At 50.0% G+C, this 24,373-nt stretch overlaps 8 protein-coding genes across 8 annotated transcripts; 4 read left to right on the top strand and 4 right to left on the bottom strand.

The window, feature by feature from the left end:
* Positions 1 to 872: 872 nt before the first annotated feature.
* Positions 873 to 3,063, top strand: NCLIV_064370 (Lactoylglutathione lyase, related; the record flags this gene model as incomplete). Its single annotated transcript, XM_003885988.1, has 6 exons — positions 873 to 938; positions 1,228 to 1,350; positions 1,813 to 1,967; positions 2,141 to 2,426; positions 2,624 to 2,836; positions 2,968 to 3,063. The coding sequence occupies 6 exons, from the start codon at positions 873 to 875 to the stop codon at positions 3,061 to 3,063; spliced, it is 939 nt and encodes a 312-aa protein (XP_003886037.1).
* A 1,949-nt stretch (positions 3,064 to 5,012) lies between these two features.
* On the top strand, positions 5,013 to 6,064 carry NCLIV_064360 (50S ribosomal protein L24P, related; the record flags this gene model as incomplete). The annotated part of the gene is made up of 4 exons (XM_003885987.1): positions 5,013 to 5,028; positions 5,412 to 5,524; positions 5,650 to 5,791; positions 5,910 to 6,064. 4 exons carry the CDS (start codon positions 5,013 to 5,015, stop codon positions 6,062 to 6,064), a joined length of 426 nt encoding a protein of 141 aa, XP_003886036.1.
* Positions 6,065 to 6,966: 902 nt separating this feature from the next.
* Positions 6,967 to 7,792, top strand: NCLIV_064350 (conserved hypothetical protein; the record flags this gene model as incomplete). Its single annotated transcript, XM_003885986.1, has 5 exons — positions 6,967 to 7,026; positions 7,085 to 7,218; positions 7,273 to 7,414; positions 7,472 to 7,670; positions 7,725 to 7,792. 5 exons carry the CDS (start codon positions 6,967 to 6,969, stop codon positions 7,790 to 7,792), a joined length of 603 nt encoding a protein of 200 aa, XP_003886035.1.
* Positions 7,793 to 8,372: 580 nt separating this feature from the next.
* NCLIV_064340 (putative prefoldin subunit) lies at positions 8,373 to 9,302 on the bottom strand (the record flags this gene model as incomplete). Its single annotated transcript, XM_003885985.1, has 4 exons — positions 8,373 to 8,493; positions 8,591 to 8,715; positions 8,830 to 8,900; positions 9,248 to 9,302. 4 exons carry the CDS (start codon positions 9,300 to 9,302, stop codon positions 8,373 to 8,375), a joined length of 372 nt encoding a protein of 123 aa, XP_003886034.1.
* Positions 9,303 to 10,110: 808 nt separating this feature from the next.
* NCLIV_064330 (conserved hypothetical protein) lies at positions 10,111 to 11,549 on the top strand (the record flags this gene model as incomplete). Its single annotated transcript, XM_003885984.1, has 4 exons — positions 10,111 to 10,230; positions 10,419 to 10,569; positions 10,910 to 10,995; positions 11,163 to 11,549. 4 exons carry the CDS (start codon positions 10,111 to 10,113, stop codon positions 11,547 to 11,549), a joined length of 744 nt encoding a protein of 247 aa, XP_003886033.1.
* A 1,432-nt stretch (positions 11,550 to 12,981) lies between these two features.
* On the bottom strand, positions 12,982 to 13,778 carry NCLIV_064320 (conserved hypothetical protein; the record flags this gene model as incomplete). Its single annotated transcript, XM_003885983.1, has 2 exons — positions 12,982 to 13,375; positions 13,645 to 13,778. The coding sequence occupies 2 exons, from the start codon at positions 13,776 to 13,778 to the stop codon at positions 12,982 to 12,984; spliced, it is 528 nt and encodes a 175-aa protein (XP_003886032.1).
* Positions 13,779 to 16,424: 2,646 nt separating this feature from the next.
* Positions 16,425 to 19,105, bottom strand: NCLIV_064310 (GTP-binding nuclear protein Ran, related; the record flags this gene model as incomplete). Its single annotated transcript, XM_003885982.1, has 5 exons — positions 16,425 to 16,540; positions 16,889 to 17,051; positions 17,563 to 17,685; positions 18,031 to 18,179; positions 19,006 to 19,105. 5 exons carry the CDS (start codon positions 19,103 to 19,105, stop codon positions 16,425 to 16,427), a joined length of 651 nt encoding a protein of 216 aa, XP_003886031.1.
* Positions 19,106 to 21,548: 2,443 nt separating this feature from the next.
* On the bottom strand, positions 21,549 to 22,160 carry NCLIV_064300 (putative zinc finger (C3HC4 RING finger) protein; the record flags this gene model as incomplete). The annotated part of the gene is made up of 1 exon (XM_003885981.1): positions 21,549 to 22,160. One exon carries the CDS (start codon positions 22,158 to 22,160, stop codon positions 21,549 to 21,551), a length of 612 nt encoding a protein of 203 aa, XP_003886030.1.
* Between the last annotated feature and the right edge of the window lie 2,213 nt (positions 22,161 to 24,373).

Raw genomic sequence — 24,373 nt, 5'->3', positions numbered from 1 at the left:
TCGTCCATTCACTGACTGTTGTCTTTTTTTGGAAAAGACACACAAACCGTTGACTTGCAAACGAGTCAACATCACCAACTCTACATAGTGAGTGCCCGACTAATTGAAAATCTGGGTCAAGGCAATCCACTGCTGACTACCGGTGTGAGGCGCTAAAAATATACAGTGTCGCTAACAAGGAAGGCGCTGCATGCACGAGCGTATCGTCCCAATGAGGTGCCTCCTCCAGAATACCGGCCAAAAACGAAGATGAACGTTCCTGAGGGTCTCCCCTTGTTGCCCTTGACGCTGACAGTACAGACATAGCAACCTTACCAGTCATTGTCGCTTCCTGTTAAAGCTTCTTCGATAAGAGTACAGCCAAGAAATGGTGTAGCAATTTGGGTATCCACGCCTCAAGCTACATGGCAAGTGCCCCGTAGAATATTTGCTATAAACTGTGGTGGTCGTGCCTTTTTCCTTTGTCACAGTGGAAGACACCGCAATTCCAGAGATCTCGAAAACCACACCGGGTCCACGCAGTGCTAATTGTGGTTGCGCTGTGTATTGACTGCCGTGGAAAACTCCCAGAATCTGCCGTTACGTCGTCTCTCAGACCGCTGCGAGCCCCAGATTTTCATGTTTGTGAGCTGCTTCGTCGAAAAGCGTACGCTTTATGAGCTCAAATTAGTGAAGCAGGGAGCTGCGTCACGGAGGGTGCCTCCTCTCGTGTTTACGACTGTTCTAAAGCGTGGCAGCTTTTGTGTCAGGATCATTTGATACCCTCTATAAGCCCTCGTATCTTGTACAGGTGTTCGAAGATGTCCAGGAGTTTCTCTACCTCTTGTGAGGGGTCCATCGGCCTCAAATATGGCTTTTGGTGGCAACAGACAATGCTTCGGATTAAGGATCCAGCGGCCTCTCTACCTTTCTACGAAAAGAACTTCGGCATGAAATGCGTAAGTGGCTGAAACTTCGTCTCAAATTGTGTTGACATTCTTTCAGTTCCTCGTTGGTGCTGAGCTGTATTCCCAGAGTAGTCAATCGCTGCCCAGTTTTGGGCTCCACGAGCGGTGCCCACTTTGGTAGCCATACACTGTAGTATCGCCCCGTAAATTTCACCTGCTTTTGAGCTGTTTGCTTGGTTGGGCTGCTGTACTACAAGTTTTTAGCCCTGGTTGTAAGCATGCAAATCAGAGGGATGGAGAAAGAAGAATACGGATGTCCCAAAAATGCTACGTGCTTCAGATTCACTCGTATGATTTCCCGGAGCACAAGTTCTCGCTGTATTTTCTAGAGCGTCCTCACGACAATGAACATGTGCCAACTGGAAACGGAGAAGAAAGCGAGCGTTACTTGTGGAGTATGAAGGTAGGCCACTAGGGTGGATTTCTTGTGAATTGGCTACTGGCGGTCTAGGAGAACGGGCGATAGGGGAGATAACTTCTGTCCGTTTGCCCGCGTTGGTGGTGCGGGAGGAAAGGCGCCTTTCGCCGCGATGAACGTCGATTCTGGAGTTCAACAGTTCGATATGGCTCGAAGTGCAAAGCACAAGTATGTCCCCCAATCAGGAAACACCTTCACTCGTCCTCAAATGTTGTAATGCACGAGTTTTGTTGTCAACGTGCCTCTTGTAACCAGCAATAGAACAGGTATGCCCAATCTGCATAGAAGTCTCAGGGAAGCCCATCCGGCAAGCATTCGTCATCTGCGGCTACCGTTCGCACCTTTACTGGCCCCGTTTGCAACAGCCTCCTGTGGTGGCTTGCCGCAATGGAATGCAAATGTGGCAGTGAGTTTGTACTGTTCCGGTTGCTGGGGATGCGGCCACAGGCGACGTGCTTGGAGCTAACTCACAATTACGGCACGGAGAAAGACCCATCGTTTCAAGTGAACCATGGTAACGCGGAGCCCCATCGAGGTTTTGGCCACATCGCCTTCAACACGCACAACGTCCAAGAAGCCTGCGATAAGCTGGATCAGAACGGGTACATTCCACGTAGAAGCGGAGGGCGGGCTGGGTTGATATTTAGCGCTTGCATTGCCAGTCGCGAGTAGTGACGATTGATTGTGCTGGTGCCTCCCAGGCAAATGGTGGATCAAAAGTCATAATTGCATGTGTATCAGAATTATGTATGCGTTCCATGCGGCTGGTTTGCAGCGTCAAGTTCCAAAAGCGGCCCGACGAGGGAAGAATGAGGACCATGGCATTTGCCGTGGATCCAGACGGATACTGGATAGAGTTGGTTTCTCGGGCGCCGAACTCTCCTATAATAGAGGAGTACAATTTATCGCAGACGATGATTCGGATCAAAGATCCGTCTGTGTCACTCCCATTCTACACGGGAAAACTTGGTATGAGGCTCGTGCGAGAAAGGCACTTCGATGACTTTTCTCTGTACTTTCTGGCATGCATCCCACCGGATGTTGAACTGCCAGACCCAAAAGTAAGGAAACAAAGAGCGTAAGCTTTTCTGGTGTCAGAAAGGCGTGTCACTTTTCTGACACGACGGATGAGAAGCACGGCCCGTGAAACTGTCCAAGGCTAGGTGCCGAACTTCTGAAGCGCCACTGCGGCGACCGACACACATCTTGTTCGATAGCAGTTCAACTCCAAAATGGAATCTTTCGTGTTTGACTGCAGAGCGACGAGGCAGGCGTATACGTCAAAAATATGTGGCAGCCTGTGCTAGAGCTCACGCACAATCATGGAACTGAAAAGGAACCAGGCTTTAGGTACCACAACGGGAACGACAAGCCCCAAGGGTACGGACACATCGGCTTCCTATGCGATGACCTCGAAGGAGCATGCAGGGAACTGGAAGCGGCAGGTGTTGCTTTTCGAAAGAAGCCAGAGGTAAGGTCACTTTTAGTGTGACAGAGAGCATTTTCCTGGATCAGTGTGTCTTTGACTTGTAGTCGACTTTCAGTGCACAGACAGGGGTCGTTGTGTGTGCCCGCGACGTTACTATTGATGTGTTTTCGCAGGAAGGAAGTATGCGGGGACTCGCATTTATCTACGACCCAGATGGATACAGTATCGAGCTGATTCAGCGTGGGGTTTCGTTCCTTCAAAAGAAATAATGCGTCAGATCTCGCGACGAAAACGGACGATAAGTCACGGTGCATAAAGTGGGATCTGCTGGGCATGGCAGCGCGGGCCCCGCCTCCAACAACAGTGCGTTATCTTTGCGCTGTCATTGCTTTCTGTCTGGCACCGATCACCGAGGCCCGAAGACAAAGTTAAATGGTGTGGCGATGTAAGAACACTTCAGATTCATAACAGCGGCGTTTTACTTAGCGTGGTGCGATGTAGCATATATGAGGGCGTTCATTTTCCCCGGGGGATCGGTAGAGTCCAGTCGCACGACCTTGCTCGTCCGAGATGCAGGCTGTGACGTTTGAGTGCGCAAGGCAGATTTGCACGGTCTAGTTTTAGCACCATTTAGTTGATATAGCTATACGTCGAAGTTGTAGAGTGCTTGAAGTTTATCAACGGTTTGCACGGCTTACCAGTATCACACAGGCCAAGACTGGTCGGCGAACCACGAAGGCAAGCACAAATGGAAGCCACGCCAAGCAGAGGCATGGGTGAATGTTTGATACGAGGGCGCTCTTTGATTGCCGGGCACAGGACGCGTAGCAGCTGAGTTGCAGTTTTGAGTGAAACACGTTTGCGGTTTGACATCACAGCACGGCAGGTCTATCCACACTGAACGGAGATCCCTCCGTTTAGTGCAACGGTCGGTCCTAAAAAAGAATCATATCTTGTCAGCTGACGGGCAAGACGGATGAGATGGAACAGAAAGCAAAGACGGAACGCAGCACTGGGTGTTTGTCGCTAAGTAGTGCTGAGAAGTGTCGTTCAAGCATAGAAGGGCAAGCGCGACGGAAAAGCCTGAGCAAAGTGAGGCGACGAACGACACGTTTCCTTCCTCAATTTATGCTATACACTGGGAATGAATATGATTTCGTTCCTTGGGCAGTTCCCCCCTTACATCCGCCGCTACGCACGATTCCTACAACCTGTACCGCGAAACACCGGTACACTGTTAGTGCGGAGCAGCGGGAGACGCTGAACCGTATAGCGAGACAACAGAGGAAAACCGGAGAAGGGGAATAGCATTGCAGTAGTCTAAAGATGGAGTTGTTTATTCTTAGAGCTCGACTTCTTTTGAGGTATAACACGAAGCTGGAAACCGGAATTATGGACAACCGCGCACTGGCTGGCCGCCCCCGAAAGCTGGAATCCGTCATTCGCACGGGCATTTGGAGGTCTACAAATGCAGCACGAAATTGTGCGACGCGCCAAAATCTACTCTGACCAAAGGTTCCGCTCTGCAAAGTTTGTGGCTCGTCTCCCAAACAAGCCACATTAAATTGTTTAAGTCTTCGACGCGGGATATGAATAGGTGCTCTACACGGTGCCTGCTTTTCAAGCTGGCACCATTTGTCAATAACCTCCATAGAAACTGATGCACAGCGCAGTACACCTAAACACCTTGTGGACGCCACTGTCGCCGTCCGTGTTCTACAGTTATACAGAACCAGTGACTTTTCCGTTTAAGCTATACATAACAACACAAAAACCCAATCGCTTGCATTTTCTTCTCCATAAAATTGCCCTCCCGCAGGATCTGTACGTAAATCTCCTTGCTAATCCACGACCTTCTTTTTTTTTTGCATGCTTGTCAGGAACGCGGTTCAGAGAAAGAGACACTTCCCAGTGGGGACGCGACGGGGTCCACAGAACTGTCGATGGAGGTAGGGCTTTGCATGATCGAAGACGGTCGCTACTGACTGCTATATTTACTCAGTTTGCATGCAGTCAGCCTAACCGACGGCTGCACCGCCCATAATTGCGGACAGGTCCTGTGGGGTGAACGCGTGAACAAAGCTTTCCACTTTTCCTGCTTACTTCTGTCGATTGCCGGTCTGCTAGTTTATTTTGCGCGGAATCACCTTTTTCTTCTCGGCTGGGAAGAAGTTGTGGGATCCCGTTCGCAGGTTGACAAGAGAAAGTGGAACGCAAGATGAAGTTCAGCTCTCGTAAGTACGGCACGGATTGCTTGTTGCATGGGGTTTCGTGGTTTTTTGTTTGGTGTCGTTCACTTGTTTCTGCGGTCCGGCTGGGTCTTTCTCCTTTTCGGTCAACTAGAAATATTTTGTTCAACTGCTACGCCGGGTCATCCTTATTTTCGCCCTCGCAAAGCACTTCGTTGGAATTCGGTGTTCATGCAATCAAGAGGCGTTATGTCGCCCCGGCATATTTCCAGTAGATCTGTTTGTCTCCTGTCGCTTTTTGCGTAGTAACACCTGTAGTGATATCGATTCGAGTGGCATATTTGGGTGCCTCGCTTTGACAGTCCTACGTGGTGCGACTCTCAGCCACGCTCACTGTTCCAAAACTGTGATCCTGGTGTGCCTTTCAGAAGTCAGCTCCTCCCGGAGGAAGTCGAGGAAGGCGCACTTTACGGCGCCTTCCAGTGTACGTCGCAAGATTATGACGGCCCCGTTGTGCAAGGAACTGAGAAGAAAGTACAATGTAAGTTGCGATGAAAAATCTCTTGGTCTCCGAACGAATGCGATAAACAGTTCACCTCTGCGGCTGGGAGTCCATGAACGTTCCTATCTTCTAAATGTGTGGATGGGTGGTTTTTCTGTTTGCAGGTCCGATCCTTGCCGATTCGCAAGGATGATGAGGTCATGGTTGTCAGAGGACATCACCATGATCGTGAGGGCAAGGTGACAAAGGTTTACAGAAAGAAATGGGTCATCCATATCGAGCGCGTGACACGTGACAAGGCTAACGGTAAGGCTTGCGGTGCGGAAGATTTCATTACACAGAACAGAGGGAACAGGGCTGCTCTGCGGGTCCCTCAACATGTAGATGATCCTGTTTTTTTTATTGTTTCTTGGTTGTGTTTCAGGCGAAACGGTAACGATCGGCATTCATCCTAGCAAAGTGGTGATCACGAAAGCCAAGCTGGACAAAGACCGAAAAGCGTTGCTGGAGAGGAAAAGCCGGGCAACTTCCAAGGGCAAATATACCGAAAAGGACGTGGCAATGTCTCAAGTCGACTGATTGTGTTACAGAAACGGTGGCGTCTCATTTATGTGACGCGATCGTGGGATGGTGCGGGACAAGCTGGACAGTGATGGTATTTATGCAGACCGCGCGGAGTTTTAAGTGAGGCTGGTCCAACTTTGCACATCAGGCTTTCAACTCTGTTTCTGGTAGCCAGGCGCGTTTACGGACAAACACCTGCCAAATTCGGCTGTGGTGGTATGGCCACCCTTCACCGTCGTCGGCAGTTTTCCTGTCCTATCTTTTTCTCTCTGCGGTGCCACTTCATTTTCGTGGTGGTCCCATAGCGGGGCTGTCAGTCACCGCGACCACTGATGTACACGAGAGCCTACGACAGATAAAGCTTGCTCGCACAGGCAACGATGGAACTTTACATGACACTGTCCACTAAGCAGCATTCCTAACGATTGTACGGTGACATAAAATTGCCAAGTTCCTCCGATTCACGTTCTATTCATTCAATACGCTCAGTCGCGTCTGTCAAGCTCCGATTCCCGAGAATAGGTGCTTTGTAGACTCCGTCCTGTCTGTCAGTGGTAGTATGGTCAGGCAGCATGAAAACCACTGCCAGCCTACGACATACACGGTCCAGTGCAAGAGAAGAGATAATGCTGCCAAAAAAGTCCCTTGCAGCAGAGTTCGGCCATGTATTGCATGCGCGGATGTGAAGCATGCAACGTCTATATCACACTGTAGTCTCAGGTTCCTCACTTGCCGCTGACCCTAGCTTTGGTGCATGAACCCTCGCACGAGTGGGGCAGCTGTACAGACACTGCAACAGAAGCCGCCAGTTCGACGCGGTGGCACATCGAAGCTCCATCTCAGCAAAACAAACAGGATCTTGGGGCAGGCTTCCCGACCAAGAAGCTGCGCAAACCGTGTGTTTAGACTTCGCAAAGATGGAGCTCGCCAGTGAGTTCAAGGCCAGAAGCTTCTTGGGCTGCATGTCCATTAGGGCAGTAAGACACGCATCCCATGAGATATGGCTTTATGCAGACCATGATAATTGGCAAACAGGGTCTCATGGTTGTCGCCGTCATTCAAGTTCTTACGGGCATAGCTCTCTACTTGGCCTTGGCCTACCTTCGGCCAAGTCTCCATGGCGCAGCATACTTTATGCTGCTGGCGAATATAGTCAGTGCGCTGCTTGGGTGAGAGATCTCATTCTTTAGACAAATGACCGGTATCTCGCGATCAAATTTCAGAACGTGGGGGCTGTGGCGACGAAATCAATGCGTGGAGGCCATCTATCTTGCTACGTTTCTTGTGTGTTTTTCTTTTTTGGTCATCACCGTCCTGAGCTTCACCAACGTTGTCCACGCCCTCCCAAAGGCACCTGTCGGCGTCGTAAGTGACTCTCCTTTTCGTGTGAGCATTCAACGCCACGTACTATCTCCGGTGCAGAGTGAAGGGTTCGCGCAGCTGGACACGCTACCCCATTTCCGAAACCCTATCACCGCGCAAATATCCGACGCGGAAAAACATGCAATGCTCATTCAAATCTTGCAGCACTCTACATTACCTGAGCTGAAGATGCCGGATATTAGCATTCCTCCCCTTCCCAAAATGCCTGAGATCCCCAATTACGAAGACATTCCCTTCGGTATGCAAATAGGACGTGCTTACCAGGTCGCAGGATGACTCCGTTGCGCTTCAGTCCCCCATCTCAATCAGACGGAGGGAGAGACAGAAGAAGTCAGTGCCGATGAACTACCTCCCGAGTAAGCATCTCTTCAAAAATTTGCACGTGGTGTTGCTTCTAATGAAATGGTGTTGCCAGAGCTCAAAACCTCACACGTCAGCAAAAAGAGGAAGTGACTGCACTGGTGAAGATGCAAAAGCGGCGTAAGTATTAAGAGTTACAAAAAAAGGTTAAAGTGAAAGGAAACACAAAATGCTACAGCTGTGAAGCTTGCCTTCGCCGGCATCTTCGGTGTTCTAGCCCTGTTCCACCTATACTGGTGAGCTTGACACGTCACCTATTACATCTGGCAGTACGAACGCAATGCCTCCCAGCATCTGGATCATCGTCACTTTCATCATGAACAAATGCATGAGTTTTGACGAATTGGTTGGAGCGCCAGAGCAGTAAGATTCCTTGCCTGTACAGCAAGGTCTGTTCATCAAAACAATGAAACCGGGTTGCCCTCTACAGGTTCAGACCCCTTGTCGGTCAGTGACACCGGGGTGCCGACAAAAGCCACTGTTCCATAACAATTTTGATTCCCTGGTGGCATGGTTCACTGGAAGAAACCCTGATCAGTTGTAATCACATACTTATGTATGTATCGACCAAGACCCGACGTTAAATGCGTCCACTTCTTTGTTTCTCCCGATCTAACATCTTCTTCTGAAGAGTCTCGATCCGCTGGGTGGCCTCCTTTAATTGAGCTTTCATGTCCGAATCGAGTTTGTCACACCGCTGCCTGATGATACGCACACGCACGGAAACAATATTGAGAGATATGGAACGGTATTACCGAGTGTTTACAATCAGCAAACAACATTGAACGTTCGACTTACAGTTCTCCTCGAATGTAGTCAAGTCTTTTGTTCACTGTCGCCGTTGCGTCTCCTCGGTTTTGTCTAACGAGCACTGGACCAACAACTTTGTACAGCACCGAGTCTTCCTCAAGCTGGCTCAGTTCCTGAAAAATGATGCACGCGACAAAGCATCTCTCCAGTTCCCTCGCTCTCATAGCGCCAGTCACTGCGTATGCGTACAGCATTGTAGATCATGAAAGTACCTCCCATTCCCTCACCTTCGCGACTCCTTCGTTCTCGTTCTGTTGTGTCATCAGCTTATTCCTCATCTGGAGGTTCTCTTCCATCCCTGGTGACACCACACAGCAGATTGAAAGACATGCGGTGCATCACCTGTAGCAGAGGAAACATACAGACGGACCGTGGCTTGTCGTGAACATCCATGGATGCAGAGAAATCACGAGGCACCACGGAAACGGAGCGTTTGATCAGGAACAAAAAGCAGGAATCACCTGACCGGAAGCACAAGCTGTAATATCATTTGTGTCGCGTGTGCGCTCATGTCTTCACGGAATCTGCCAGCGGAAATTGCCCTGCAAGCTGGGCAGTGTGAAGGAACTTCCGTCTGTCATCAAGAAGAGCAGACACATATGTGTAGAAGAAGTCCTCGCGTGTATGTTAGTTTTTCATGCTCACTCCCGATGAGGCGATCGAACTCTCGCATCGCCTCTGTCAACTGCTCCTGTGACATGTTGCCTGAATCTGTCTGCTCTTGTGCACCCACGACAACAACGGTTTAGCGTTCCACAGCGGAAAGTATATTAGCGGCTGCAACTTCTAGAACTCCAGTAAGTGACTGAGCGTGCACGCTCTTCGCAGAGTCATTGCTGTACGCGTAGGCGTGTAGAAACTGGAGCGTTTGCGGCTCAGCCGACCACGTTGCAACCCTCGTCCTTGCTGCATGCGAGTGCACGCTGCGAACGCAGAGCATTTCTTCACCGATGCATGCGCCACCGGTATCTGCAACCGTTGGCCGGCCTCGTCCATTCTGGACGCTTGCGATCCCCCAGGAGTGCGAATGCGCTTGTTTATGTTAGCTGTCATTCAACAACTGAGCAGCAGAGTTGCAGAAGCGCAGAATCTGTTATGTGGACCGTGTCTCTTTTGACAACCAGAATAGCATTTCGCTTCTGTTGCCACCTCTACCATGCCCGCCTGCGAACCCCGCTGGTCCCTCCTACGTACAGCGGGTTCTTGGATGACCGTGCGGGCAGTGTCTTTTTCCCCCCTTCATTCCTTTGCCACTGGCCTATCAACATACCAGCGCCGGTTGTGCCACAAAACTGCTTTTCTCTTTTACTGTTTATAGCAATCCTCTACAGGGATATCACTCCTTCCTGCTAACTTTCACTTTTCATTTCTCCACCGTGTTGGTCGTTCCGTTGTTCCGTCTGTTTTCCACGGTCATTATTCTCGGAGTTGCGGCGAAGCCATATAACGTCCTGCTGAGAGTCGTTCTCGTCTACCAGTGGTGACTCCTCCCCATTCGTGGTACCGCCATGGACGTGCAACCCGCATTTTCGTCGGACGCAGGCTCCGACCATTCCGCCGGCAGTGAAAAGATCATGGCTGACCAAGAATCGTCGGCCGAGACCATTCTCAGTGTAGGAGCAAATGAGGTAAGTGAGGTGTTGCAGTGAGTGCAACAAATTGAAAAGCCTGTTTTTCTTTTTTTTCTGTGCCGAGTTTTCCAATACGGCAGGACAGTGCGGAATCGCGGATGGTTTTTCTCGGAAGATTCGACATCCATTGTCGATGGAGCTGATCCTTGCTCCCCCGGTTGTGGCTCTTGCGTGTATGTGTCCAGGTTGAAGGTTACCAGCTGCCGACCAGTGGCTCTCAGTACGACATGATTGTGGACCCAGTTCGGACGGATGAACAAACAACAGCTGAGGACTCTCCGCTTGGTCTTTCAACAAAAGCAGCCTTGGAGGTCGCACACAGACCCTGCACAACAGGTATTGTTAGCTTCGGCGATAATGGAGTAGAGGTAGTAATGCTTCTCCGGCATAATTTGTAGCCGGTGCTACTTGGTTGAGCCGGCTTTCATCAGCCTGGAGTAGTTATGGGAAGTACGCCCAAATATTACAAATCATCGGAGGCGTAAATTCGTCTGCTTTCTTGGACAAGACACAATTCGCAGGTGTAGGGAAAAAATGTTTCTGGTACTAATACAGTGGTGGTTGACAGATAAGCAACTGACTCCGTGCGTAATGGTGCGCCTCTGGTCGCATCAGAAATTCAATCACGAACATCAAATGGCCGGGCGTGCTGGCACCATGGATCTATTTGTAACAGATGATGAATCTCCGGAGAAGGACGTGGAACATAACGATTCTTATCTCTTCACGCCCGCTGCGCCTACTTGGGCTGAAATGTTGGAGGTGAGAGACAAGACAGCCGAGTCGCCGGTTCCCCTCCGACAGAGACTTGTTTCTGTAAAATAGCCTCTGTCTGCACTCAGTTGGCTCGACACGTATACAGGAGACAACCACTGCGTGAGCTGAGGAATCACCTCCATGTTGTTTGTTGTTCAATGTGTCACTTGCAGAACGACACACATCCCATCGTCATTGCGAAGCTCTTCAGCTCGCGAAAATCTCCAGCCTTCCCTCCAAATCTGCAGCCTGTCCAGCTGTCGGATGGTGGCCTTGTTGAAATCTTCCCGTTGCCATGTTTCAACGTCGGGGTGTCACAAAATGAACCGGTGTCTCAGTTCAACGCACCCACGCTTAACACGGATGCTATCCCAGTTCTTCAATACCGTGGAGTGCCCCCGTGCATTTCTTCTCGAAAAAATATTGTTTTTCATCGGGTAGGCGGATCTACCGGGGAGGTGTTGGGTGCTTCACAATTCCGGCCAACCGTGAAAAAATCTGGTTGGCCAGTTCCAGGCTGGGAGCCCAATGCGCGCGTAATCAAATCGGGTATCGCTTAAGCTGGCAAATGCGGTCGCGCAACATATGAAGTTGCATGTGTGCGTTGTCTCCTGAGACCCGATGCTGAGATTGGTCGAGGTGGCTGCCACTACGATGCTGCGGAAGTCATGCAGTGTGACTCGTAAAGAAAGATTTGGATGTGGTGGGCGGGGACATCACCGCCTACGTCGTTGTGACATTTTCTGTTTTCCGTCTCGGGTGCCACTGCCGTCGAGTCCCACTCCAGCTAAAATGGGGGGGAACTGGTGGTACTTTGGCATCTTGACAGTTTCTTTTAACTGTGTCTGTGTCTGTTGTAATTGGAAAGAGCTATGTGTCGTGGCCGTCAGCATCATTCAGTCTCTTACTTTTCTGCAGTTTGCGCTGATTGAAACCAGCGCCTTGGGCTAGACACCGCACACATTTGGATTTTGAATCGCTGAGCGTCGTTTGGATTGTCATTGTAAGGGAAGCAGCCGGACCGCAAGCCGAGGTGCAAGCACAACCGTGTGCGGAGACATGCGGTCTTTAGGATGTGTGTCAAAGAATTCATTCCTGCGGGCAGAGGTACACTTACGGACACGGAATCGCTGGTCTAGTTGAACGACAGGAAAATCGAACAGAGCAGATTGAGGTTGCCGGTAGTTGTGAACCATTACATTCTTACCCTCAAGAGGCAATACTCTATCGAGCGTTTATCCTGCACGGTGTACATACAGTTTCTGCACGTGTTTGCCTCCGCTGTCTTCTGGACAGTAAGACGAAATAATTGCCCAGCTTCCAGTGAGGTGAGGTGAAGGAGGGAGACATACAGCTAATGGCATGGCCAAACAACATCTGCAAAGTGAGATTAACTGCAGTCACACGAAGGCGACGGGTCTCTGCAGTGCTTCAGCGAAGCAACTTTGTGAGATGGCCGCGGCAGCAGAGGAAAGGAGTGAAATTCGGTCGATGAAAGAACGGATACAGTGATAGTGAATGGCATCCTTCATAAAGAGTGAGCGGGCAGTGCGGTGACTTTCCTCACCACAAGTAACCAGCGAAAGTGATGTCTTGACGTCCACATCCACCTGCTTTCAGGGCGATGGCCACGACTATCCAGTCAGGAGGCAAACTAGCGTTCTTCCATCAGCGTGTACCTCGTTGGCACAAGTTCCCTTTAGATTCCCATCGTTTAGAATCTGCCACAGTATTCTGGTTATTAAAGAAACTTCAGCATCAAGAGTCCAGCTCCTCCTGAGGTGCTACATTCCAGAAAAGGAGGCTCGATCGTTTAGTACTTCTATAGAAAGACAGAACAGATACGAAAGAGGAAACAAACACTCCGTTCCGGTGTTATCGCTAGTCTCCGCGTGCGAAACCCGGGGATGCGGACGCCCGCGCGGCTTCTCACAATTGTTGTCTCCGTTTTTAGTGTTAGTCAGAAGTTTTTGTGAGCTCCTGTGTGTCAAGCTACGGTGCCGGAGACGAAAGTAATCCTTCCTTGTTCTCGGATGATTGGTGCTCACTAGCAGATGCCTTCGCGAACCAAACACCTCCAGTGTTCGTCTCCGCAGTGCTGCTGCAAAAGCAGCTGTTCAGAGCTGTCAACGGCAAAAATGCAGAGGCACTTGTACCTCCATGGTTGGGGGAAAGATTCATCGCTCCGAGGTCCTGCTGACGCGCCGTCTTCTGCTGCAGGCTCTGAAGTGCCTTGCTTAGGTCCTCAATCTGACGTCCAGTGATTCTCCATGGACAATCTGATACTGAGGTAGTGCTTGAGAAGCTTGTAAGATCACCGCTTCCAGGCCTAAGTCGCTGTTCGGCGCCTGTTGCCATGACTTGAGAATACAACGTTTGTACCTTCCTGAGCCCGACAACACATACGACAAAAGGCCCACAAGGAATTTCAAGTATCTCTGGTCTTACACATCGCTATACGTATAAATATAAATATATACATATGTACATCCCATATAGAGGAAGTTTCTATCCATATCTATCTGCCTGTATATACATACGTACATATTGAGTGCGCTGGCACCCAGAGTTTTCCGGGCGCAAAAGCGTACTCCGAAGGGCCCAATTGCAGATTTTGTCTCTCAGAGGGGAAAAGATCGGGTGTCAACTACTCACCCCAGAAGTTTTTCTGCGAACTCAACGTCATTCTGGGCACAGGCATCGAAGGCCATCCTCGTCCACCTGTCAATAGTTGACGAACAAGACACTTCTTTGGTGCGCTTTGCACTGAACCTCGAAGAAATCTCCATTTGGGCCATTGTAGCAGTCCGGAACGTGACGTTCCGCTTGTTGTCGGCAAGTTCTTTGCAGTGTGGTAGCTCGTTTGTAGGATTACAGCAAATGATGTTTATCGTGGAGCTTGGAGAGTGGGGAGTCGGTGCTTCTCGAGCTGGCTCCTGTTTCCTTTTTTGGGGTCCTATGGATGCTTCATCTGCCACAGCAGTATCAGCTGCTAAAGTGTAATTCCGTTCCTTCTGGTCTGACACACTCATGTTCCCCAGTTCTAAGGTAGACGCAGGTGCAGAACCTCGGTCCAGTCCAAAGGGACAGCTGTCACATTTACTGCTCTCCATGTGGCTGATGACTTGTGAACTATCTGTTGAAGGAGCAGCTGGAATGGATGTCAAATTCCCAGGGTTTCTGTAGCTTATCTGTTCGTCGCGGTGATCGGACGAAGGGGCGGCCGCACGAATGCCCACCAATCCATCTGTCAAACAAATTGAACTTTCTACCAAGCCGTTGCTGGTTCGATGGGTCGCCACACAAGTGCTACTACGCGAGACTCCGTCGTTTTTCGAGTCCTCTTTCATGATTCTGGGAGGCACCAGTACGGTCCCGCGAGCTTTACATACCGTACACCCCATGTTTATCTTTACCAGTGTACTCTCACGGCAGTAGTATAAATTTATGTTTGACTTTATTACGGAATGGGCAACAAGAGAAAGCTGCTCAACACGGTGGGCGAAAACATATACGTATCTATAGACGCATAGCCTTCATTATTGAGTGCTACGCGGAAGGAAATACAGACTGACACCGACGCAAAGCCAACCCTGATCAATAAGCATGACGTAGAAAAAAGTAGTGTCACCAATGTCGACGTCCGGGATGTGAGTAAACGACAAAGGTCAATATGGGCCAGGGAACGAGCCAAGAGAATGTTGAAAAAGTAGATCTCAGTGGTTGTTCGTGTAGATAGAAAATCAAACGGGAACAAACAACGATTGTGATGTCAGTAAGGTGAAGAGGACTGCCACTTGGTAGGCATACGCCTGGACTGATGGTGCAAGTTCTGAGAAGCGTTTTGCCTTCTCCTGTTTTTTCTTCCGTCTACTCCAATAATATCGAGATTTTTTACTTCAGCTGCAAGCATGAGGTACACTGCTGAGACAAACGAATGGGAATACTCTGGAAACGATTTGGGTTAGTGGTAGCATACTTAACCACCGTTTCCGCTGTAACTGGGAGTCTTTCTCATAGTTTGGACTACCTGTATATGCAAGATAGTCAAACGCATATCGATTAATGGCATCGGTGGCACTCGGTATAACTTCTTGTTACCCCGCGGGAAGTACTGACGGCACATCCACTACACCAGGGCCATCAGGTAAGAGTGGATTTGTTACGAATCTATCGTACCACTAACAAGTAATATTTCCAGTTTACCGCGATAACATATTCGAATGTCACAACCGACGTGAACGGCATGAAAGAGTGGCTTCTCCCCGTCTCAGCGACAGCAGACAAGCTGCTCAAGAATAGGTAAGTTTTGCTGGGGCGCCAGCAGGTTCACTTCCCGACAGAACCAGAACATCAGCTCACACGAATTCGTCCGGATGGTTCATTTTTTCTACGCTACCAGCCCAGAGTCGACTGCTCCCGATGCAACGAATTGTTCCATGCCGTCACGTGGTTTGGGCAGTGTAGCAACGGATTCACTGACGAGTACTACCACCATTCGTAGTACGTGAAACCCATCTAGCATCTTGTCATTTTTGAAACGAAATGCCTGCTAGAACTGTTCACCTGCAAAAATCGCGTGGTTGTTTGGGGCTTGTCGCCCATTGAGGCAAACATGCGATGGTAGGGCATGCCACCGTGGAAGCGTCACCTGACGCACGATGGCCGCTACTCCAACTCTACACCGGGAGAGAAGAAACGACACCGAAACCAGGCCACCCGCCGCGGATATCGGAAGTGCAAGGTGTCCTCTGCAGACATTTGACAAACCGACTCGCCTGACGTCTTGTCGGATCCACGTTCTGCTCGTCTCCGAAGTTTGCTGCGGCTGCACAAATATCTATCGTACCCGCGTCTGTGATGGCTGATACATCGAGAACGCCAAGCGAGTGGCACTATGTCTTCGGTGTTGCGACTGGAAATGAGTTAGCACAATGTGACATACAACTGTGGTCGCGCCCCCTGTTTGCTTGCGTCATTGGTTTGGTCCTACAAATGCAAGACAAATCTCCGCTCCGGGTCGAAGCTCGTGCTAAGAGGAAGGATTTGCTCAACGCCGCAATCGGCACATGCCACTGCCCTGCTCAGCCCTCCCCCAGCATCACAACTGCCTATTCGGGAGAAGCTGTGCGCTTAGGAAGACGACTCTTTTCACAGGAAGGTCGCTGCAGTGACAGTTTGACAGTTGACGAAACCCAGCTGCGCAAAATCCTTTTAGACTGGTAGCTCGCGGCCCCAGCAAAACCTCACAAACGAACCGATATTGATGCATGCTGTAAGAAGGGACACGTCTGTCAGAGAACCAGACTGAAAGATCTCCAATCCGATGATACTAGATTTCATACTTCATCGCACTACACGAGACTCGTGCACTGTTGTGAGGCATGAATACAAGATGGCAGAAGATACACACCAGTACAGAATCAACCGTTTCTTCACAGGTCCTCATCATCGTCATCAATGGCGGTGCTCACGGCAGCCTGCAGCTCTCTCTCCGCTTCCTGCACGAGATTCGGGTCAATCTGGATTTCAGGAGCTTTCGCATGCTCACCTGCACAACCAAAACGCGCAAACTACGGGATCCACAATGAAAACTCGTAACAATGCTATGCAAAATGCCTCCAAGGAAAATCGGCTACACGCGACTGGATGCAACTCAGTAACGTCGTACCGCGGTCGGAAAGAACTGCAACGAATGCCCTCAACACCCCGACGAAGCCTCAGAAATAAACGACACTTTTTGTTCTAAACATCGACTAGGTGCCGGACAGAATTCGACACAGCGCCTGTATCCCAAATCTCCGCAGGCCTCTTAAGAAAAGAACACTCCCTACGGTGTCGCGTGACGTTCCCTCACTGCAGCTACTTGTAAATTTCCCATTCCACTGCCATTGCTCACCAACAAAGGAGAGCGCCGGCTGATTTGTCAGGCGGCGCGCCAGCCAGAGGAAAGGCTTTTCGAAGTTGTAGTTGGAACGAGCACTGATGTCATAATACTGAAGGTTCCGCTTTCGGTGAAACTGAATCTGGCGAGCTTTCACTTGGCGGTCCTTGACATCAACCTGGAGAAATCACACATCTCCCGAGTAGGGCTTCAGTGCTTTCCTCGTATTATGCGAAACAAAAACACAAGAAGCACGGAAACGCTGCACCAAAACCTAATTTGCACATATATCCTCAACTGTTTGTGTTGTCCAAAACAGCAAAATATACTCATTCACACCCAATCCACGCCTAGCATGAAGCGCGAAGAGATCCAGCTAACAAAACCGGAGGTTCCGCGTGGACAGCGGTTCACAGTTTGATTCAAAAAGTTTGAGGTTCCACCGACATCCAGTGCGTCTGATGGACCGTCTAGGGATCCCTGTTCCCGCTTGAACACTCAGCCCCGCAATCACCACAAAGTTATCTCCGCAATGACAAACCGTTGTACTACCTACGTTTTCAGAAAATGCGTATCGTGTTCTCTACACAGCAGAACGGTTGCGTACAAGTAATCCTACTTCCACTACAAGCAATCGGTTTCCCCCTGACACACAAAGGTTCACAACACCATCTGCAGCTTTCGCTTACCTTGTTGCCAACAAGGACAATGGGGATGTTCTCGCACACCCTCGTAATATCTCTGTACCAGTTGGGAATGTTCTTGTACGTGATACGCGCCGTGACATCGAACATCATGATGGCACACTGTCCCTGTACACGCACATTTACATCAGCCAATAACAACAGCGAGTTTTCAAAATACAGCCAAAACCGTCCCCGTCAAAAACCAGACATCGCTGTCAACTTTCTATTGTTTGCATGGTTATATCACCAAGAACGATAAAAATCACACTACATGGAACACGAACAGCTTTTGCTATCATGTACGCCATTCTATCGTCAAACTGTTTCCTTCCCAGACGACACCTCACATTCAACTTGACGATCCGTCGTCACCGTTGGACCAAGAAGTGAATATGTTGCATTGTAGGATCAAGACATACGGAAGGTGGCGAAACATTCGCCGCACCCCACCACTGCGTGAAATTGACGTACCTTGATGTAATAGCCATCGCGGAGGCCTCCGAACTTCTCTTGACCGGCAGTATCCCAGACATTGAAGGTGATCATGCCGAAGTTGGTCTGGAACTTCAGCGGGTGGACTTCAACACCAAGAGTGGGGATGTATTTCTTCTCGAACTCTCCTGTACACAGCCATGCAGAAGAAAAATGCTGCCGATGTCCACATCGAAATGACGGAACCTGGGTACAACGCATACATAGCCACAACGGTGCCTCCGAGTGCGTGAACGGTCACCGCGTGAACAGAAGACACATGTGTGCGCTTACGTACCTATCTGTGAGCTCATTCTATGCTTCGTCCCACCCCGACTGGCACGCCTACATCCCCCAAAGTAAAGCTGCGCAACTAATTCTGGTTCCTGTAAGACAATTTGCACCATCGATTGTGGATGAGCATCACTCCCGTGGCTCTGTACATACACCACACAAGTCTTGATATCTATGTTCCCCCGGTGCGAACAGGTCGGCTCCCAAAAGTTACCAGACTGGCGGCAAAACAGATTCCACAAAAACGTGGTGCCCATCCCTTCGAAACCTCAAACGTCGAACGTAGTAAAGCTCTTTTCCACTGAGTCTTCTGTAAGGGACGCATGATGGCGGTCTTCCTTTCAGTTTTCTGCTGTGATCCTTCAGATAAGAGTTGCCGGAAGAAAGATGCCACTGCGCGGAGCCAACAGGAACGTCGCCACACACGGGCTATCCCTACGGCACGAAGGGAAGAAACCCTCTACCAAAATGGAAGCAGGAGCACCAAATTAATTACGGTAAAAGCGCAATTTGGAGTCACACTAGGACTGGGACAAGGTGACCTTATCAAGCCCACCATTCCTCTCAGCATTTCCTGCCCGATTCAAATATGGAGCCGTCTCGAGCAGGCATTCACTTAAATGAGTAGTTGTCCTAGGGGCGTTGTTGGTTCCTCCGTACAATGGAGAAAAGGGAACGTACCTGTCAAGTGTCTCTTGACGAGAGTTGTTTTCCCGACACCCCCATCGCCGACGAGGATGAGTTTGAACTCGGGGACTGCCTGGGCCGCTGCAGCTGCCATTTTGTCTGTTTTTCAAGTCTGGAAGAAGAAACAAAGGAAGTGTTGAGCGCGGATAAACAGGGTAACTCACGCAAACGCCAGATGTATAACCGCCAACAAAGAACGGAGGTAACAGAGACAGACGGGACAGACAGGTAGAAACGATGTGGGGAGGGTTGGGGAAAGAGTTTTTCCTGGTGAAGGGATATGAAAAAAGAGAAAAGTGGCTTGATAACAAAGGACACCTGGGAAACCCACACCCAACGTCACAGCTGCATTTCAAGTTCTTCAAGAGAAATTACCCTTGCGGAATTCACAAAACAGGAGAAGGGTCAGAACGCTCGGCCCGCGTGATTTGTAAAAATCACTGCACCTGGCTTCGCCGCTGGAGGCTGTCACTTTCACTGTCGACTCTGAACTTTTCCTTTCAGGTCTTGCCCACTATTTCCTCGACGGCCTGACACAGTATCTGACGGGAAGATCGATGGGGCGAGAGCAGAAGGCGCACCTTTGCAGCGAAAAAAAGCCAGGACGCGGGCTGAGAATTTTCCGCAGAGTAGGACCGCAAAGGCACGGGGAGAAAGGCGTCGCGACGACCAAATAAAAAACGCAAGAGTAACCTAAACTACCACCCCACCAAGTCCACGGGGTCGTCCCTCGATTTTCTGGGCTGGAAATCGTGTGTGCTGCCAGAACCAGAGAGCAACACCCACCCCACTGGAGTGCACGCTCCTGATACTGACCACATCTGTCGTGCCGCCTTATAGTAAACCCCTCCACACACAGCAAAAAACCTAGCTAAGCAGCGAGCCAGGAAATGCGGTAGTGCCTGCCAACAGGACAAACCGGAAGCTGCTAAAATGCTCTTTGCCATTCCAGGTAGAAATCTTCAGGCAACGCGCTATTCACAGAATATCCATCCGCGGCCTGCTTCTGGTTTGACGGGTCTGTCTGTGGCATGTTTGACCGCCAGAAAAAAAGACAGCGGTCCATGAAACGAACGTCGTTTTTTGTTTTCGGGTGGAGTGACACGTTGGGCCCTGTAGAAAGACGGCCACTTGTGAGACGTGGTCTGTGGCCCCCTTGATCGCATAGTCGTCAGAGAGTCTGGCGACGAGGGCACGTGCAGTACGCGGTTTTGAAGTGCCGTATTGTCGGCCGTACCAGAAGTGACACGGGACTGCAAGCCTCGAGTCTCAACGTATTTAACAGGGGGTATCGCCTTGTGGTGAGAGAATGAACAGAAAATGGATAGGTAGACAGGAAGCCTAGAAAGGTCATGCCCTCGGAGAGGCATGGCTCTTCCTGGTTTCGGACCTCGGAATTGCGTGCCGTGACCAAGATGTCGTGCGAGAAGCCAGCCCCAGCGACTGCAGAACGCGCAGTAACGCGCGTTAGTGTAACTATGTACTGCGGAGAGACCCAATAATATGCTGGTGTACACAAAAAGTATCAGTGTTCAAAAGTATGCCTCCCAGCATCAGCGGTGATCCATGGATATTGGAGATGTTGGAGCTGATGGGGGTGACATTCAGTTTATATTTGTCTATGATTATAACACACCCTTACAAAGCCTGAGGGATGTACAGAATAGTCGTATCTGTGTCACACAAGGAACGTTTTCCTCCAATATGGACGCAGCGGTGGACCAGAGTTTTAAAATGTAAAAGCTCAAACAGATTAAAATCGGCGTATGTTTTAGCCCTCCTCGCAGTGAATGAGTGGTCCAACTCACGGTAAAAGTTTTCAAACGAGCTGCACAGAAAAAATCCGAACAGCAGATTTGTGGACTCCCAGTAGTAGTTTCCATCTATGTGCATAAGGTACAACAGAAATGTCGGTGGCAGAACGTATCACTCCAAGTGATTTGGCAGTTAATCGTATCAAATTCTGACTTGAAGTTTCCTCTCGGTTTGTATTCTCCTTTGGACCATTATTCTTCGAATATTCCAAACTCATTTGCTGTCGACGGCGAGAGTAACAATATATTCTTTTTCCTCTCATCTGAAAGTTTCAGAAGGGGGACCTTGCGCTGAGTCGCTGTTGGCATAACAGGCCCTTTGAAGGCCGGTAATGACGAAGCAGCACTAAATCTTGGGGAGGGCAGGCAGCCCTGCAAGACACGAAGAAACACGAGCAACAAGGCTAACTTTAAAATCGTTGTCTGTGACTATCTGACAAGGGCGACGAAACGGGAAAGGACGCCTGCTATTTTTTGGCAAGTCGTGCGTTCTACGTTGACAGCCGTAACGATTTGACGAATGTGCACGGATTACTTTGTAGCCATCAATACTTCCGAGTAGCCATTTCTGTTGTCATTTTCAGTAGCGTTGTACCGAACAAGTTACCGCGGAAAAACTTTAGTGATTGCAAGAGAAACTATATAAGCCCATGCGACGCCAACTCGCTGCTTGTATCTAAGACATCTGTTATCCTTTTCTGTCACAGCTCAACTCACGGAGACTCACCTGCAGACTGGACACGCGGCTGCAGTCTGGTCACGTTGTTGCTGCAGTATCCATCGGGTGATACATCCCCAACAGTAGATATGGCCGCAGGCCGTTGCTGTTGGGCCACGACACTTGCCTTGACAAAATAAGCACGCCGTTCCGTCCGCCTTCTCATCGGGTGAATCATTATCGCCGCCCTCTCCCGTCCCCCGCTTCTCTTTCCTCTCTTCGATTTTACTGTTTCTGGACTGGAGCTGCCTCCTCGGACGTGTCGTGCTGCTGACCTCTTCTTCGTCACCGTGAGGCAGTGGAGCCTCGTCAGTCTCTGCTAATGACTTTGTGTGACTGGTCGAACGAAGTTCATGAGTTTGGCTTTCCCCGGATTCTGCCCGATCCATATCCGCTGAAGTCCCTTCCATCCTCTCGGGGGGAGAAGTTGCTGCGTGAAGCTCATGGGTAGGCTCAATGCGAATACGCCTCCATGCAGTTACGGCGACAGCTCGAAGAGACAGGACCGCTTGAACCGTCAACAAAACCGCAAGAAGCCTACATGGATGCCGCGTCTGCCGTTGTTGTTGTATTCGACCAGGCAACTCGGGAGCGAAGCACGCAAAGCGGACCGACATGCACCTGCGGACCAAAGTAGAGTTTTGGCTAGACGTCGGTGTGAGCGACCCATTCCGCCTTCCACGCATGTACAAAGCGTTGTTCAGAAGCACCATGCAGTCAACGGAATGTTATTTGTGCTACACCAAACCGCCACTGCTCCTGCGTTCTGGGTAGGCCCTGGACGCCTCCTAATGTCATCGGTTCCACCTGTCGTGCGCCTGCCAGCCTTCAAAATTCGAAGCCCTGTTTAACGAATGTTAGAGACTCTATACGAAGGCAATAGAATTTTCGTGCAGCATTTCTAAGCGCTGAGTAACCCGATGAGAGGAACGGCAGGGGAACATTCGGATGCTCTCAAAAACGGCTCGGGGGCACGGAGACTGGAAGAACCCCGCCCAACAGAAGTGGGCATTGAAATCAACCCCCACCGTGCAACCCCATCTTTACAAACTTTTCTATTTCACCGAATATTTCTTAAAGACAGTGTTCAAGTGGACATCAGGCTCGCTTACCTTGTTGACAGGTGTAGATGGGCGGCATTCCAGAAGAAGATCGCAAGGTGAAGCCGGCGAAAAGCTGCACACAAGCCGAAACACAGGGGATACTAAATGCGTAACAGAGTTTCACAAGTCGCTCGAAAACCAACAAACAGGTTGTCAGCTTCCTGTCCACGCGACCAGCTTACCTACGAGCAGTGCCCTGCTGATAGAAGCAACCCACGAGCCGCCAATCCGCCTGAACAACACAATCCATTAGACATAAAACTTTTGTAGTCTCCTTCCTGATGTTAGTCCGTACGGAATGCTTAGGTCTATCTATTTATATTAACGATAATGGATTTGGTAATGGTCTATTTATACTTAGTGGTATACATTTCAGTCATGACATTGTTGGTGCTATCTTTGGATTCTTAAATCAGAGTATTTTGCGCTCGCTTCAAAGGGTATCCTTTTTTACACCAATTTTCTAAATGTTAGGGGCCAAGCAAGAGGGTGCCGAGTCCTGACATACTGCATGGACCAGTCTCTCGATGGACACATAGTCTGACTTCTCGAGTCGAGAGCTTTGTGATGTAGGATCGCCAGTTAGCGGTGCTCAAAACCTTGACAGCGCCCCAATCAAAAAGACACGCGCATCCCCAAGCTCCACGGCGACTTCTCACCGAACAATCCTATCTAGAAGCAGAATGACAATTGGAAAAGAAATGGAGCGTAGCAGACCAAGGAGCAGTGTTTCGTGTCGCCGCGCTGGCCTGACAATCGAAGCTCCATGATCCTTATCAACCGAGCCTTCTCGAACCTGAAGATCAACCATTGAACAACAAACAACAAAACGGTGTTATGCCTCAAAAGATCGTTCGAGAGGAATTAACGGCACTAGAAGCGCGACACGCTACCTCACTGTCATACTTGATGCTGGCTGGCAGTGGCGCGTATGAGACGCTCTGCACGAAAATTTCCTCTCAACGTGCTCCGACACCCACCTCGCGGCTCTCACAGACTGTTCGTAAAGAAATGCTCAAGAAACCCTGGTCACTTTCGTCAAGCCAAGAGGTCCGCAACGTACCACAGGCGAAAAGAACAAGGTCGCACTGGGGCACAGAACCTTGCTCACAAACTGCTGCGCAAAAACTTGGACCGAGCAAACTAGTGTTCGGATGCGAACATGATCAACAAGACAACCACACTACTGTGTAACCTACCGTCTGAGGTGTCGCGGGTTTCCGTTTCAACCCGATAGCTAATATGCCCTCTACACTACGCCAAAAATATGCCTTACTCTACGCTGTGACGTCCTCGACTACAGACAGACCTACAGGGACCCGACTTGATTGGGACGCACGTGGGCAAACTACGACGCACACAAGGCTGACGCATCAAACAGCGTTCCAGTTGGTCCGCACTGAATACGTGTAGTAGGGCCTGAGGAGAGACCCCTCTGTTTTTCACATGTGAGTAAGAAGTTTCCTGTGTGTATATCACACCGTTATTCTGCCGCTGCCATCTAGAAGCTGAATCGAGTACGGCAGGCGAATGCCTAACCGGCGCCTTCCTATCGTGGTCCTCACCATAAACAAGTCGCAATATTCTTCGCCAAGTGACCGGCCCCTTTTGCTGTAGCAGCAGCAAAAGTAAACAGCACAGATGGCGGTCTCCAACCATACACGATGCCTCGTCAGCGCAAGGTGGCACGCAGCTCGTAGCGTCGCCGAACAACTTCCCACGAAACG

This window comes from Neospora caninum, chromosome XII, assembly GCF_000208865.1.
Source record: "Neospora caninum Liverpool complete genome, chromosome XII".
NCBI classification, from domain to species: domain Eukaryota; phylum Apicomplexa; class Conoidasida; order Eucoccidiorida; family Sarcocystidae; genus Neospora; species Neospora caninum.
The sequence above is the reverse complement of the archived record's forward strand: the minus strand, read 5'-3'. Positions and strand labels throughout refer to the sequence as shown.